Source organism: Bombus affinis, chromosome 7 (genome assembly GCF_024516045.1).
Source record: "Bombus affinis isolate iyBomAffi1 chromosome 7, iyBomAffi1.2, whole genome shotgun sequence".
NCBI classification, from domain to species: Eukaryota; Metazoa; Arthropoda; class Insecta; order Hymenoptera; family Apidae; genus Bombus; species Bombus affinis.
The window spans coordinates 13,153,087-13,168,993 of NC_066350.1; the positions used below are offsets into that span (position 1 = coordinate 13,153,087).

The 15,907-nt window shown below is 36.7% G+C and overlaps 2 protein-coding genes across 2 annotated transcripts; one reads left to right on the plus strand and one right to left on the minus strand.

Moving 5' to 3' along the window:
• Positions 1-1,104: 1,104 nt before the first annotated feature.
• LOC126918265 (protein lethal(2)essential for life-like) lies at positions 1,105-8,924 on the plus strand. The gene is made up of 3 exons (XM_050725976.1): positions 1,105-1,356; positions 7,186-7,407; positions 8,606-8,924. The coding sequence occupies exons 1-3, from the start codon at positions 1,105-1,107 to the stop codon at positions 8,705-8,707; spliced, it is 576 nt and encodes a 191-aa protein (XP_050581933.1). The 3' UTR covers positions 8,708-8,924.
• LOC126918264 (aquaporin AQPAe.a-like) lies at positions 5,580-15,667 on the minus strand. Its single transcript, XM_050725975.1, has 8 exons — positions 15,535-15,667; positions 15,295-15,470; positions 15,019-15,162; positions 14,352-14,585; positions 14,181-14,261; positions 9,198-13,878; positions 8,384-8,507; positions 5,580-7,697 (listed from the first exon to the last, which is right to left on the minus strand). The coding sequence occupies exons 1-6, from the start codon at positions 15,566-15,568 to the stop codon at positions 13,666-13,668; spliced, it is 882 nt and encodes a 293-aa protein (XP_050581932.1). The 5' UTR covers positions 15,569-15,667; the 3' UTR covers positions 5,580-7,697; positions 8,384-8,507; positions 9,198-13,665.
• Positions 15,668-15,907: the final 240 nt, after the last annotated feature.

Here is a 15,907-nt window from a genome sequence, read left to right on the forward strand (position 1 = left end):
AATTCTGTTACGCTCTATTCATAAATGTTTGCCAATTTGATGTCGCGAATATTAATTTCTTAATGTTATATGCGCGGTGCGATTCTTCACAGAGTAATCTCCCTTTTTCTATTTTTATAGATGTTCGGTTCTCAAATTTCCGATTAGAAATGTCAAATTATCTTGATTGAATGTAAGTCCCCGTTTAGAGTATGCTAAACATATGTTTCGGTTAAATTCGTTTTGAATTAGATTTGAGTTAGCTAACGGGAGTATTGGACTGTGTCATGTGCGCATTCAGCGAGAGACATTAGTGTTCGGCTTACGCTGGCAGCTATTCGTTTTTCGATGGAAAAGTTACGAATTACCGATTATCCGCGCGAGAAAGATTCGCAACGAATCGCTACGGCTCCTACACTTATTAGCCTCCTAAAAATCACCTGCTGTGCGTTCGAGTAAGACCCTAATTAATATATTCGTCGACGAAAATGCGCTCGAGGAAACGCGTAAACAATAATGGAACAACATTGTTGTAATTTGCTGTGTTAAAAATCGAGACATTTACTCTACGCTAATCTGCGGTAATAGCAACAGCTCTCGTGATGCTTAGTGATTTGTTCACTTTAAGAAAAGATTCCTAAATTGGTCATCCTCGCGTTAATACTAGAAGACTCGCAATAAAAGAGAATCTGTTCCTTTCCTTTGAATTGTATCGTGGTTCAGTGATTCTCGTTCTGGTATCAGGACTGTTATTAATTACAGCCGTTTCTCGAGATGAATCTACTTAGATCGTGTTCCTTATTATAACACAATAACGATAGGCGTGCGATTTAACACACGTTTACGCGCTTTCTTTCTTTTAAGCTCAAAGGAATCTGCCTAGCATGTTCTTAATTAAAAACAGCTTACAGCCTAACTCTTAATCCATCAAACTTCTGTCTCGCGTTATAAAGGCTTAATTGTCTCGTAATATTAATTTAACCACGTGTTAAAACGGAGTATTCTCCCTTTTTGTTATTTTCTCCTGTATATATCATCATTGCGCGATCTATACTACGTCCCGAAATCGAAAAGCAAGAACCGGCCGATATTACTGATTTTCTTCATTGTTCATTATCGTTTCAGATGTCGGTGGTGCCATTGATATTCCGTGACTGGTGGGACGATTTAGATCGACCCATGTCCAGATTGATGGACCAACACTTTGGCAGAGGATTAAATCGAGACGAACTTCTATCACGGTTCTCCGATCTCAACCTCGACAGACCTCTACGTTCGATCTTTCGCGATAGGTACTACCGTCCCTGGAGGAACGTGACGCCTCAGCCCTCGAGTGGATCGAGCACGATCCAGATCGACGACAAGGACAACTTCCAGGTTTGTGACCATTTTATGCGTCAACTTTTTTCAGATGTTTGTACGAGTAAATCGCGTAATCGACAACTGCGATGTGACTCTACTGCAAACTGAACTTAGACTTGCAAAGCCCCAAGGAATGATGCAGGATACATCGAATGAATCGTAAGATTCTTATTGGATCTGGAGGATCAAAGCGTATGGTTCGTTTGACCTGTCTTTGTGTATGGTTAGGGAAATAGATCCAATGATGTAGGTGGAAACATAGGCTTGGTTCTCTTGACATTAATTTCTCGCTGTTGATCGGCGAACGAGGGAAGGTATTGTTGTTTCTAGTATTGTCGTTTTCTTACTCTTTGAGAAGCTTTTCAAGAATCGTTTCATGGATTAAGATTGATTCGGCCATCGTTTATGTACTGCTGATCGGATTATAGAGAATCGCGAGCCATATCCATAGTTATCACTCGATGGTATCTAACCATACCTATTGTCAAAAACAATAGGTATAGCTAGGACTACCCTTCTGGTTCGAGTGGTAACTATGGATATGGATCAGATGAGATCTCTTTGGAAGACTACAATTAATTAGGTGTCACTGGATTATCAAATCAAAAATTACCGATAGATTAATAATGGATGTTTATATTTATTACGAATTTATTGCGTCGCTAAGAAATCGTTTCGAATTAATATTTCAATTTATTTGAATTTAGAAACCTTTTGCTTTGGACAATTTGGAATAATTTAGAGCAATTTAGTTGGCACGCATTCTCAGATAATCTGAGCGGTGCATGTACCCTACTGCTATTTCTGTCAAAGTACTATGTGCGATGCTTGCTAGAAACGAACCTGCGCGTTATCAAATTTCCTTTAGTTAAACGCCGATTTCAGGGCTAAGCAAGTGATTTACGTTTGATGTGTTGAACGTATTCCATCTTGACACCAGTGATGCTACTAATTTTTGTTACTCGTTATAGTTTCTTCGTAACTCGTCTGATGGCCTCTGAAAGTTGTCGATCGTAAATATATGTTATTAAGCGTGAAATCGTTGTTGGAGGAGGGGCGCGTGACACGCTTCGATTTTACACTTTGCTCGTACAGTTTCACCTTGTGTAACGTTACTGTGGAACTCTGCGGGGATATTTGATTTCGATGTACGAAAGACGGCCTCGAGTCGCCGCTATACTTTGCATTAGAACGGTTAATAATATGACATCATGACTATTTATTAATCGTGATATCTCGACGTGAATTATAGAATCTACGTCTCACTGGATGTTTTCTCGTTTCAAGAACTCGCGTTCAAGATCATTATTGTACGTCACAGGGTGGGAGAGTACTGCTGCAAGGGGCTGGATGTGGGATTTCTCTCGTCTTCGATAGGATCCCACGCGTACGTGGAATCCCATGGAAGAGGAGAGTTCAAAGAAAGGATTGAAAGTGTTTAGGGTTGCGTTAATTTGTTACAATGATCGAACAAGGTCGAGAACGAAGACAAAGGAGAGAAGACGATGTGTTTTCTTTAACCGATTAGAAAATTAGCTGCAACTTTTGTTAGATTTCGCTTATCAAACGTCAAAAGGAAGATAGTTAATATTATACAGCTTGTCTAAAAGAGACAATTTGGTTCCTTAAACCTGGTTGAAGCTTGTTCGTGCAATTTCAAAAAACGTGTAAATCGTGATTCCTCAAATAAGTCGGACGCTTCGAATGTTTGAAATATACACGATATACGCGACACGACTTGAAGCAACTCTGTTAGTAACACCCAAATAAATGTGCTTGAAGTTCGTTGGAAATTTAACGCTCTATTATAATCTTTTATTGCTAGTATTCGATCGGATTTTGAAGATTCACAGAGATTATACTTGAACGCGTTATTGTAAGCACCACGAATATATTCAGTCAACGGCTATCCCATAACTTTCGGCCGGAGCCAAAAAGTAATGGGATAGCCGTCGTTGGTCTTAGATCGTATGTAAGAAGTTAGTTGAAAGAAGATTAATTATGTGTCCAGCCAGTGAAAACGGATTGATATTCGGAATATTAATTATTGCTAATACCGTTGAGCGTTAAATTAGGCTTCGAAATAGCTACGAGTCAAAGGAAAACTCGAGGAAACGAAGAATAAAGAAAAATATTGATCAAAGACAGTATTTCAAGAGTAAAAGGTGCTTTCGAGCAAAAGAAAATATCAAAAGTAAGCGAACTTCTAAAAATGAATTTCAAAAAGACACTATATATATAGTATATAATATATAATGTATAATGTATAATATATAATATATAACATATATTTCATATAAGTATTTCAGCTAATTACGAAAATACGCATGACACGAGGTGGCCCTGTTAAATTTTAAGCAATAGTGAGGCAATAGCCACCAATCAGACCCGCGTTCCTTTACCTATCAAATTTCTCATCTCTGCACAATTATATACACATATTACGAAGCTTATAAGTTCGAAGATCAGAAAAAACTATATCTTTTTGTCTACGTGTCGGTAGATTTGATGGATTCGAACTGGATAAAACGCCTGAAATATTTGTAACCTCTCGAGCATAGAATGTTTAAAGCACATCACACACACTCGACACTTCCCTTTCTCGTAGATTTGTTCTGCTTCTAATTGTTTTAGCTGTTTTACACCGAATACAAATTGTTCTCGTTTGCTTTGTACTTCTTAAGTAACCGTTGTAACTTAGTAACTCTCGCTTTGATATCAAGGGATTATTTGAAAGCTTCTTTAAGTAATTATATCGCCACAAGCTAAATATGTTCAATAATTTGAATACACTGGATTAGAACAGGCTAAACATTTACTGGCCCATCTCTCTCTTTTTTTACTGTTTCTCTTTTATTTTATCATAATATCGTGCAATTGGAGTTTCTTTAATACAGTGAGCGAAATATTTGTTCCACTATTTCGCGGTTTAACGGTCGATTAACTTAGGCTGAGACAATCTAAAGTGATAACCTTTTCTTTTTATATTGTTGTCATTTATGAATTTTTATCATAGGTGTCGTCCAATAAGTACAGAACGTGTTGAAAATATATATGCGTGTTTAGGAAAATAAGAAATCAAATGAAAAGAAAGAAACCTTGTATCTCGAAATCTCGAATGTATCGAATATTATTTTTCAAGACCTAGAAACCTAGTTGTGAAACGTAAGGAAAGAAGTGGGAACGAAATTAGCGCATTCGTAAAGGGAAGTACAAAAAAAGAATTAAAGGAGATGGTGTAACTCAAAAGAAATAAAGGGAAGGAATTAATGGAGCCAAACGAAAAAAAATATTAACCAAAAATATCAAATATCTCTACTGAATATCTCTATTGAAAAATAATACTATCAACGCAACGTTTCAATACAGAACTGTTATAATGAAGCAATTCGATCATCGAATTAAAAGTAATTATAACAGAAGAAACAAAAAAATAAAAAAAAGGGGGGAAGGGACACAATCTTCAAGGACTATAATCAACGAAACGAACGAAAGAACTGGAACACCAGAAGGCCCGAAAACCGATTTCTGTTTCTGCCACTACTACTACTACTATTACTACTACTGCTGCTGCTGTTGCTGCTGCTGCTTTCCCCCAGCATGTTCTTTCTTTGCTGCATAATTCTCTATCTCAAGTTTGACACATAAAGGACTCTAAAAATTGATTTCTCTCCTCGTCTTACAACCCTCTCTTTTCAAATGGTTCACAGCTCTGTGTAGTGGTATAAAGATTCGGAACGTTTTTCGGGGCTATTACAATTTCAGTTGTTGGTTCCTTCTCCTTTTATATATATTTATATGTGTGTGTGTATACAGGAACCCCCTCCCTCAAGGAAGAGGGGGCTTAAAAATGTTGTGGTAGAATGAAGTCAGGTCTCGAAAACTACTATTTTTCTTCAAAAAAACTCGAATAGAGAAAAATTGTCAAAATTTTGTAGCAAAAGAAGTTTTGTTTACACACAATCCGAAACGTACACGCGACTATTTTCTGACAGACACACGCTTTATATGCCGGAAGTTCCTTCCAAAAATCACAGTTTAACCGGCTTTCGCCATTCTCATTTCTTTGTTTTTTTCTCTTTAACTTTTACGCTCACAAATGGATTTTGTTTCCGTTTCAACAAACGATACCAAATACCTTGAAATATTCAAAAAGGACGACTTTTCTTTGTCATTGAAATCCGAAAAAAAAAAAACGGATCGTTACATGGATATCATATCAGTCTTCTTTTTGCTGCTTCTTTTTTTTTTTTTTGTCGACAGAAAGAATCGAGAAAGTATGAGGTGTTTCGCAGCACCCCCCTGAAATGGGGGCGCCTCGCGGACTAAAAAACGGCTTTCCCTTAAAACTTTCGGATCTCTTTTTTGTTTCGCTATATATATAATAATCTCTATATAAAAATAAATGCTTCTCGAATCATCAACGACAGGACCATAGAAAACGATTCAATACGAAATATTCTATATGTACAAAAATGCAGGCGCACAATGTGTCGCTCTTGCTCGCTCTTTCTCTCTCTCCCTCTCTCTCTCTCCTCTCTCTCTCTCTCTATATATTCAATATGCAGCAGCACTGGAGATTTAAAATTTGTTTAACGGTCTCTTGCTACTTTGCCCGAAATGTACGAAAGAAAGTGAAGGTTTTTCGTATCATTCTGCACAAGTTCATTCCTTATTTTCTAACTTTGAAAATTGCTCCCCGGGTCCTGGGATCACGCTAGTATCACCCGAAGAACCGCGGTTCGCTTTATCTCTGCTGTCACTGATGCGTTTACCCTCGCTTTCTTTCACTTAATGTTTGTTTCCAAAGTGAAGCTGCTAACCACGAGATAAATTGTTGATCGAAGTACAAAACACGTGTGTCAACGTGACGATTCTGTTTCTCTCTTTTTGCTCAATAGTAGAAAATAATTCCACCTGCTACTTGTATACTTTGCACGCACGTCTTTCTTACGAGTGAACAAAAAAAAAAAAAATGGGGGAGGAAACGATGTTCCAGATAGATGTGTTTATCAGCTACATCTTCTCGGTTTGCTCGTTCTCAACGGTTACATTCAAGTAGAATGGAAATTACAAAACACTGGTGTTACATGAAAAATACAGGACAAGAATGGAAAATAAGCAAAAACTTTGCAACGGGTAGAAAGTAGAAAAAGCTGGGATTAACTCCTACATATTTTTTCTTTCCTACTGTGTCTTCATGTTCTATAAACTCCGGCGACCTTTGTAACTAGAAGTTAGTGCGTGGACAAGTTGAGTTAACCGGAAGAACGGCTTTTATTTGATGGGTACTTATTTTCTTCCACTGAGTTACAGTTTTTTCTTTCTCGGGTACTATTAGAGTGATTAAAGAAGGCTTTAGAAACGGTTGTGCGTATGGTAGCTAAATAGCTAATGGTTGTAAATTTCTCGTGTATCCAACAGACAGATACCTAAGGTCTTCCGAAGGAGAAAACTTGTTATCTTGATATACAGACTGACTGGTTAACAAATTAATTATAAATGCAGATTTCGATAGCAGGCGAAGGCTGCCTTCGCCTGCCTTAAAGCGGCGGTAATTTAAATGAGCGAGCCTCTTTCGATAATCGGTGTTGTGAAAAGCCTGAATACTTAAATTTCGCAATAAAAGATGATTTGTATCTTTTTTTTTTGGGCGGATTTAACGGAATACAAACGTGTGTAATCAAGAATTGGATGGTAGAAATATATTTCAATAGTGGTATGGATCTCTGTTATGGCCTCTTTGATACATCGTATCGGTTACTACACGCAACATCGTGCTCCTAAAAAATGATAGTTTTCCCCGTTGGACCTGTCTTAACTGCTTCGCTCTGATCTGCGCAGGTAATATTGGACGTTCAACAATTCTCACCGGAGGAGATCACGGTAAAGACGGTCGGTAACAACGTTATTGTCGAAGCCAAACACGAGGAGAGACAAGACGAGCACGGATTTATCAGCAGACACTTCGTACGGAGATACGTCTTGCCTCCATCTCACGATGTGATCAATATTACCTCGAGCCTTTCTTCGGATGGTGTTTTAACTATCACGGCACCCAAAAAGGTAACGAGACGAAGAGGAGAGCTCGGTGGCGAATCCGAGCGAAGGACTCGCCCGACGCTTCTCGATTCGCAAAGCTAGAGCACTTTAGGAAAATGATCCATTCTCTTCCTAGCCTTCTTTTGTTTTGTTTTTCTATTGTTTTTGTATCTTTTCCCCGTTCTATTTGATTCTGTATACTTATTTTTTGTTCTCAATTCCAACGTTCCGTGTGCCCTTGTAGTAGAGTATTCGTTTAGACAAGATGGTGCTGACGATTTATTCTCGACCTCAAACTACGAGTCTGCTCTAAACTATAAAAAGAACGTCACGTTGAATTAAAGACTTTTACGTGGATGAGGCACATTCGTAAAAGTATTCGTAACAATGTTTATCGACTTTAACTCGATAAATAACTCAAGGAGCAAAATTTCTGTATAATTGTAAAAGATATAGTATATAATTGTTAGTTGGTCAAAGAGATATATATATATATACACATATATGTATATATACATATAATCGAATGTCTAGTAGTAATAATAAAAAAAAGGTCAACTTGAAAGTAGTTAAAATCGATAAAGTCCGAAACTAGCGAGTGCTCCTCATCGAGATGTCAATTAAAAGATCAGGGAGTACTTTACGATTCACTCAGCATTGAGAAGACATCGTGAAAATACACTATAGACGTACTTGAGAGGCTAAGGGCGACATCTATATAACTGATGTGTAACTAAACAGGCTAGAGTGACGCTACGTATCAACAATTTTGATTCGAAAGCATTTTTGAGATATAGTTCAAAAGAGAATTCTTTGAAATGTGAAATATTTCCAAATTTGCATAGATTTATAGCTTATAGTATTATTTTCAATAAGAATATAATATTTCGAATTGCATAATTAAGTAGCGACACTATGAGCCCTAATGTTAATTTTCTGATCTTATATTAGCGTTAAAACTGTAGAACAATAGAAATACGTCGGTTCAATGACCGCTTACCTAATGCCTGTATCTCGAGGTGCTCTTCTCAAATAGTTCAAAATGTGTGAGGAAATTTCGAACTCTAATCTGACCAGATTATGGTTGCGTACGGATTGTTCAAGCACCGACCCCGTAGGGTTCACTATAAAAACAAATATAAAAAGCCTCGTTCATTTGTTTCATGATCGCTTTTACGATCTATATAACGACTTAGTTTTTTATGTTATCATTTTCTTTCAGGGAGAGACACCTAGCGGAACTGAACGAATCATTGAAATCACGAAAACAGGAGAACCGGCGAGTAAACCGGTCAAAATAGAAACGACTACGGAAGAAAAATAATAATCGCGACCGAAGTATTTTGACATAATCTTTTTTTTTTTACATTTACGTATTATATGGAGTTCTTATAAAATAATTCGATAGAATTTTATATACTATTATAAATCGGAAAAAATTATATAAAAACATACATTTATATACATAAACTATTAAAACCCTTGGGTTAAATCTGTTATAAAATGTTATATTTGCTATAGAAAATTTTCATCAAGAATAATTCATCAAAGTGTAGCATATATTTCTTAAATAATTGCTAATATCAAATTAGCTTCAACGTTATTGCTTTTGCTTTATCTTCTACATACCTAATAAATTCAATACTCAATAATTTATTTAAAGTCAAAGCGTAAATTGTCATAGCAATATATTTCAATGTATCTACTGTGAAACAAAAGTAATATCGCAGAAGCGAAAGCTTTCAATAAACCCAAACCACAAAACTACAATTTTAAAAAAATGTCCAAATCACTTAAAAGCTAGGAATACCCACGGTAAACTGTCGCGCTCCGCACCGAATCCGTCTCGTCTACATTTTCTCGTCGTGTTGTCAGCAGCCTCGTGGACCACGTAAAAGAAGTAGAGGTATGTTCACTGGTTGGTGGGTCTTCGGGTGTTCGTTGCGTCCGAACTGAACGAAAGTTTATTTACGAATGCGCCGAGCCAAGCCGGCCGGCCCTCTTATATAGCCGTGCGGCGTCGCAGTACTGAATGTTCGAGAAGTTACGCCGGCAACCGGCACCTAATGCGCATTTTCTTTAAACTCATGATTTTTATATTTATTCCATCATTTATCCAACAGCCACTTATATCATCGTGTTCCTCGTGCCATAAACTATCAATCAACGACACAATTATCGCTATTTAACTGATTTTTGTGGAAAAAACAAGCAAAATCCGAGTATTGATCGGGGAGGCAACGACGAGATTTCTGGCACAATCTCCCACCTGGTCCCCACCATAACCTCACTCACACAAACGTACATTTCCTTCTTCTATACCTATATATTTACACTTCGAATGGCTGGATTATGTGCGTGATGGAAACAAGAAACGACTAACCTCGTATTATTCGGCTATTTGTTTTCGTCGTAACGTCAGGGGAAAGGGCCATTCCTTAGAAACACTACGTAGTTTCCGAAGTCAAGGACAGTTTGAGGTTGTCTTTAACGATGCTATTTACTACGCGTGATTTTTTAGAAGCTTATAGGTTACGTCACGTTTGTCGTTAATTATTTTAACAATACAAACATTGAATCTTTGGAAACATTTTTCGATCTCTTACAATGTTAACTTGCATTCAACAAGCAAAACGAGTATTTTACCTCTACATGAGTGCTTCTCTTGTTTCTACTATCTTTGATAGCTCGAGATAAGATTGCATTTTTGATCTTCTGCAAGTATGAGTGAGATGACGTTGTTATCGTATATAAGTCTATAGATGGTAATGAACAATTCGGTGCATATCTTTATCAGAATTACTGCTGAATCACTAATCAAGGAGACAGTGAACTATGACACAGTACAGAAGTGCACTGGCCAAGTGATCTTATATGATCAATTTTCGAAAAACACACATTTCTGGAAAATATTAAGTATCTATTTTTTCCATTGAGCACGAATACCAGAATTTCGTTCTGTGAAATCACTCTCAAGGTGGGGAGAGCAATGGTCAGTTAATGAAGTAAAATCCCGGCCAGATTACATGGCGTATTTCGTCATGAAAGCTGCGTAGTTATCCCGAAACATATGTTTGCTAAAAACGAATTCCATCGATACGGTAGGACAGAAAGGTAGATAAAAGGAGGATAAAGAAGCTCGTTACTTTAAGACAATTCGGTGGCACGGTCATAACTCTGACCCATGTCAAGCAATAAATAGCATCATGTTTGCAAACACACACGAGCTACATATATGTATAGCGTGATACAGGTCAGCATTCTGAGGTTAATGAGGTTGATCATGGCAGGAAAAGTAACGTGACACGTTAATCACGTGTTAATTTTATCGCATTTGCTCAATCACGTGTCACAATGACCTTCCAAAACCAACGACGCTTATGCAAAGGGCGCGTATTATTGCGCAATACAGGCTTCACGTGACAGCTGTAGCTCTATCGATTTTTCGTATGCGTCTTCTGACCTAATGCGTAGTATCTTGCTTGAAGGGCGTAACTGATGCAAGTTTATTCATGGGAATAAGGATCGTGGCCAAGATCCCTACGGTATAAAATCTTTTGTGTAGCTTTTCAAACATGTAATATATACAATAATGAAAACTGGAATAATTTTAAGGGTTGAATGATGAAAGGAAAATTACCAGGCAACCTGGCCATAGAAGCGGAAGCATAAAGCTGAGCAGATGTTCGCGATAAATTCACACACAACCGGGAGGGGCAAGAACAGAACCGGAATATGTCTATCGACATATGTATCCAGCTGGATGCAGACCGCGCGTCTCCTAATGTTTTCATTGCTCTCTCAGGTGCACGAATGCGTAACATTCTGGAATGATATGGTTTCGTAGCTGCTTAACGACTCGATATATACATATACGCATGTATATATGTGTATAATGTAGTCGGATGATGCTCGTATGGAATATTATAAATTTAATAGCGTTGTCTATGCAACCGCTGAGTCGTCGGATATATTAAAAAACTAGCATATAGTTACTGATACTGATCTTCGTATGGTTTAATGCATTGTGACGTTCGTGGTGTTTGTGCACCTTGCTAATTACGGATGTTCAACATTCAACCGTTGTTTTATCAACCGTTGTGTCGCATGCAACAGTGGCCATCTTCTTATCGACCGAGTACACCTTTTAATACGTTTTAACGTCGCGTCAACTACACATATACATGATATTAGCAACGATAATGAGGATTGAAAATAGTATGGGGATTCAATTTTGTTATATAATATCATGCTTATTAAGAAAGAGAAAAATTTGGTTTCTGTCATTGAGATTTTGGATTTTATTTTCGTAGAAACAAATAATATTATTAACAATAGAAGAAATGAATCAATTGAAAACAGGAACAACGTATTTCAAATGCTCCAGTCTCGGTCTCCAGAACGTTCTATAGATGGATGCAGCAGGTAATCGATAGTTGCAGCGGTTGAATTTTATTCTATATATATATAGAATAAAACTCACATGTGTGTGTGTGTCATGCGCACGCGTGTATATAGAAAAATAGAAAAAGAGAGAAAGTATAGTAAATCTATAGAAATGTATATAGTAAATGTACCAGAGTACTTGTAATGACGTATTTTTGATCACGTACTCTTGGGTCGTTCCTTTAGAACGAGCAGAACAACGTTTAAACGTGCAATTAGCCCTGATCTCGGAAAAGTAAAATTCTCATGAACCGTTTGGAAATGTATTACACGCAAAACTATGTCGAAATATATGGGAAGTTTCCTTAATTACAGCTTACGCAGATACGCAGTCAGACCGAAATACGATTAATACATATTCTGCTGCGGCTACTATATAACCTGAGAACTATCTCCCTGTTTTGTGTTTCCTCTTTGTTTTTACAACATGCTGCGGTTAGAAATCCGATATCGTTTACATATAGGGTGGCAATGCACATAAAAACAGGTCGTTGATAAAATTTATTGTCAAAGAGCTTTGAAGTAAAAATTAACTCCTTATATAATTGATTCTTTCATTAATACTGCACCTCAATATGGTGAAATAATTGCATGTCTATAACTGGTGGTTATTTAGTGGTGCTCCTGATGGTATATTTTATGAAAAAAAAGTATTAAGCCGTTGTGTGGAAGAACTAATAATAGGTTTATACCCAATGATTGTCACCTCATTTCACGTATTGATCTCTACATAATAAAGCGCAATTCGGAAAAAACAAACATTTGTTTCCATTACGTTTCCATTTTTGTCTAGACTGGCATGATATTCTTTATACATAGATAAAATGGTTACAGGAACACGTCAACTTTACTTTAATAAAAAGATAAAAAAGTAACGATGCTTCCAATTCGAAGAAATTTTATGACTTTAAATATTGCAAACTTAACAGTTGAATTTGCCAAGGACGGGTAACATTTTGTAACTTGAAAATAAAATACACAACTGGCAAACAGATATTTTGTTATACCGTAAATAACTAAACCTCCAAGACGTAGAACACAAGTGTGATTGGGGCTTAAAATTCTAGAGCCGCACTATTGATTCAAATTGTGACGACGTATTTGTGGAACATGAATCTGCGCAGGACTTTCATGTCAGAAATAAACCTTTCCACGTCGTCACCTGACTACGTTCTTAAAGTAGTTATTTGTCTAGTGTGTACATACATTGATTAGATTGGTTCATTAAAGCAGATCATTGAGGAAAATGCTGAGCTTCTTGAGAAAATAGAATAGCTTTAAATAGAAACCGTATGAACTGTATGAGTCAAAAATACTTGGAAGATACTCTGACACTCTAAATACTGTATGTACCTACTTAGAAGAAATTACGTCTCATTTCAATTTTTTAATGAATTTAAATATATTTTTCGTATATAAATATATGAATTTTTAAATTAGACATATTGAGAATTGTTACATCACTTAAACACTTATCATTTTCCCTACTAGCACAAGCTACTCTCTTACCATCCGGGAATATTAAATAATTAGAATTAAAGAAATCGTTACATTATTTATACATCCTACAGCTACATAACCATAAAATAATTAATCTATAAATCACACTTATACCGTTAAATAGTAAGTAAGTGGTGTCAATTTTGTTGAAATAATACAAGATGAGATAAACACTGTATATATATACGAGATAAATGCAATATATGTTGATGGAAATACAGTGCACGCCATACTTTAACGTGCAGCGACACCCGTGGTGGCGTCACTGAACTACTTTAGATATTATGGAAGACTGTTGCTAACGGTCGATAATGAATAATCGTACCTTAACAGTTATCAAGCAGCTTCATCGCCCTTTACTAATTCGAGATTTTCTTCCTTAACATTTCTTTCTTGTTTGAAATTTATGTCTTGCAACGATGCTTTAATCGACTTCATTTCTATATACCTAAGATGTGGGTCCTCTACGTCCACTTTTTTCTCCGCAAACAGATACACGTACGTATATGTTCCAAGGAAAGCACCTGCAGTCGGTCCGAACCAGTAAATCTAGAAAAGTTTTTATGAAAGCAAGAAAAAAGAACGATTATCGCTACTTATGATATAATCTAATCAGCGCACTGTGAACAAATATTTGCACTGCTCTTTTCTCCAACCTACGAGGTATCATCTCTGAGCCGATAACGTTAACAAGGAAAATCTAAAGTGCGGAAACTTGTTTTTTATCGAGTACGATGAAGATTAAAGTTTAAGATCGTAAGATTATATAAAATATGACGCTGGAAAGATTTGTGTAAATCTTGGAGAGGCATCAAATAAATTATATTATTCAGTAATAAAATTCAGCTCACCCATTGATCCGTCCAGTTCCCATTCCAAAAAGCTGGGCCGAAAGTACGCGCAGGATTCATACTGCAACCAGTGTAAGGACTCTAAAAGAGTATATTTTCCAAAATATACACATGAATAAATTTCTCGTGTTTTCTAAACAATGGCATATTTTTAATTGTGAAACTTTTTACCGCCGCGAGTGAAATGCCAACAACAGAGAAGCCAAATCGGATCGCCGTGGAATCTGTTGTATGAGCGCACCTTGGGTCCCAAGTAGCGCACGCTGCGCAAAGTATGAACGACGTACAGAGAATTTCGATTAAAATGGCTTGCGTGGTATTAATTCCAGGATGAACGACTGTTACACAATGGCCCACCGACGAATTTGAATATCCATCATTGAACAACTCGGGCGGAGTTATTGTCTGTTCCATTAAAATTACAATTAAACGAACATTCAGTACAGTAGTTAACAAGCTTTTTATCATCGTGATATATGTGTGACGTATCGGTTTATCGTTAAAGTCTGACGTCAGATTTGTGCGAGAAAGATAATTTTTCATCTTCTAATCGTATAAGAATTTACAAAGAATGCTTTAGACTCGTGTAATACGTATACAAAGTGTTATGTAATATGTTCAATTAATACGATAATTTATATATGCATAAGCGAAAATCCGACATACATCGCGTATAATTACTGTCTATGGCGATTTAAATCAATTCGAAATTATGTGAAACGTTTTCTACGTGTATAAGTGTAAAATTTACACATATATGACACAAAATTATTAGAGAAAAATCGATCGTTTTAGTTAATTATGTTCGTACAGTAGTAATAAAACTAAAAATTCGTACCATGAGTAATCCATATCCGATAGTAGCTCCAATAAATTGTGCTATTGCATAGAGTATACCCGTTGGAATGGTTTTAATTCCAAGAATAACTGCCCCTATGGTGACAGCAGGATTTAAATGCGCACCGCTTATATGTCCTAACATCTATAATAATAATTAGATTTTGTATAATCGCAGTGATAAATTAAATAGATAATCACAATATTACGATCTACCTCTTAAAACTTATTTCTCCTTTCTTCGATTTTTTTTTTCCAAAATGTAAAATATTCTTACCATAATCAAAAGGTTGACAGTCATACCGAACGCCATAGATGTCTGTAATGGCGGTGGCAATATCGGTCCCATCGTTCCTAAAGAACCCATACAACCGATGAACAGAAGTATCGCAGTGCCCAGCACTTCGGCGATGAACATCGTGGTCGTACCCTTTTGCACAGACCACATTGAGCCTGAAAAACACCAGAACACGTTGAATTCTTTCATCAGGTTCCGACTAATTTCGATGAAACTCACTTTGCGAATCTTTGCTGCGGGTGTCGTTCTCCATGGTATCCCTGCGAGCCTTTAACTTGAACTAACAGCTACCGTAACGATGCTTTTACCGCAATCAGTACTCGAATTCCGTTCGACAATACTAATCATCGGTGGCTATCATACTCCGCAATAATGTAAAAAAAGAGAGTCTTATCGAAGAGTGTGAACGATATGTTGCATTCTTTGTCCAATCAGTGCTTGATTATGCAGCTCAAGAGGAGTTACAAGAAATTTCATGTTTTTCCGAAGTTCTGACTCAGAGGTTACGTTAGATCCTATCAAAAGACATCGTACAGCCTTACTAACCTTTTTGTGAAAGAAGATTTTCTTACCGGTAAGGGAAAAATTGGAC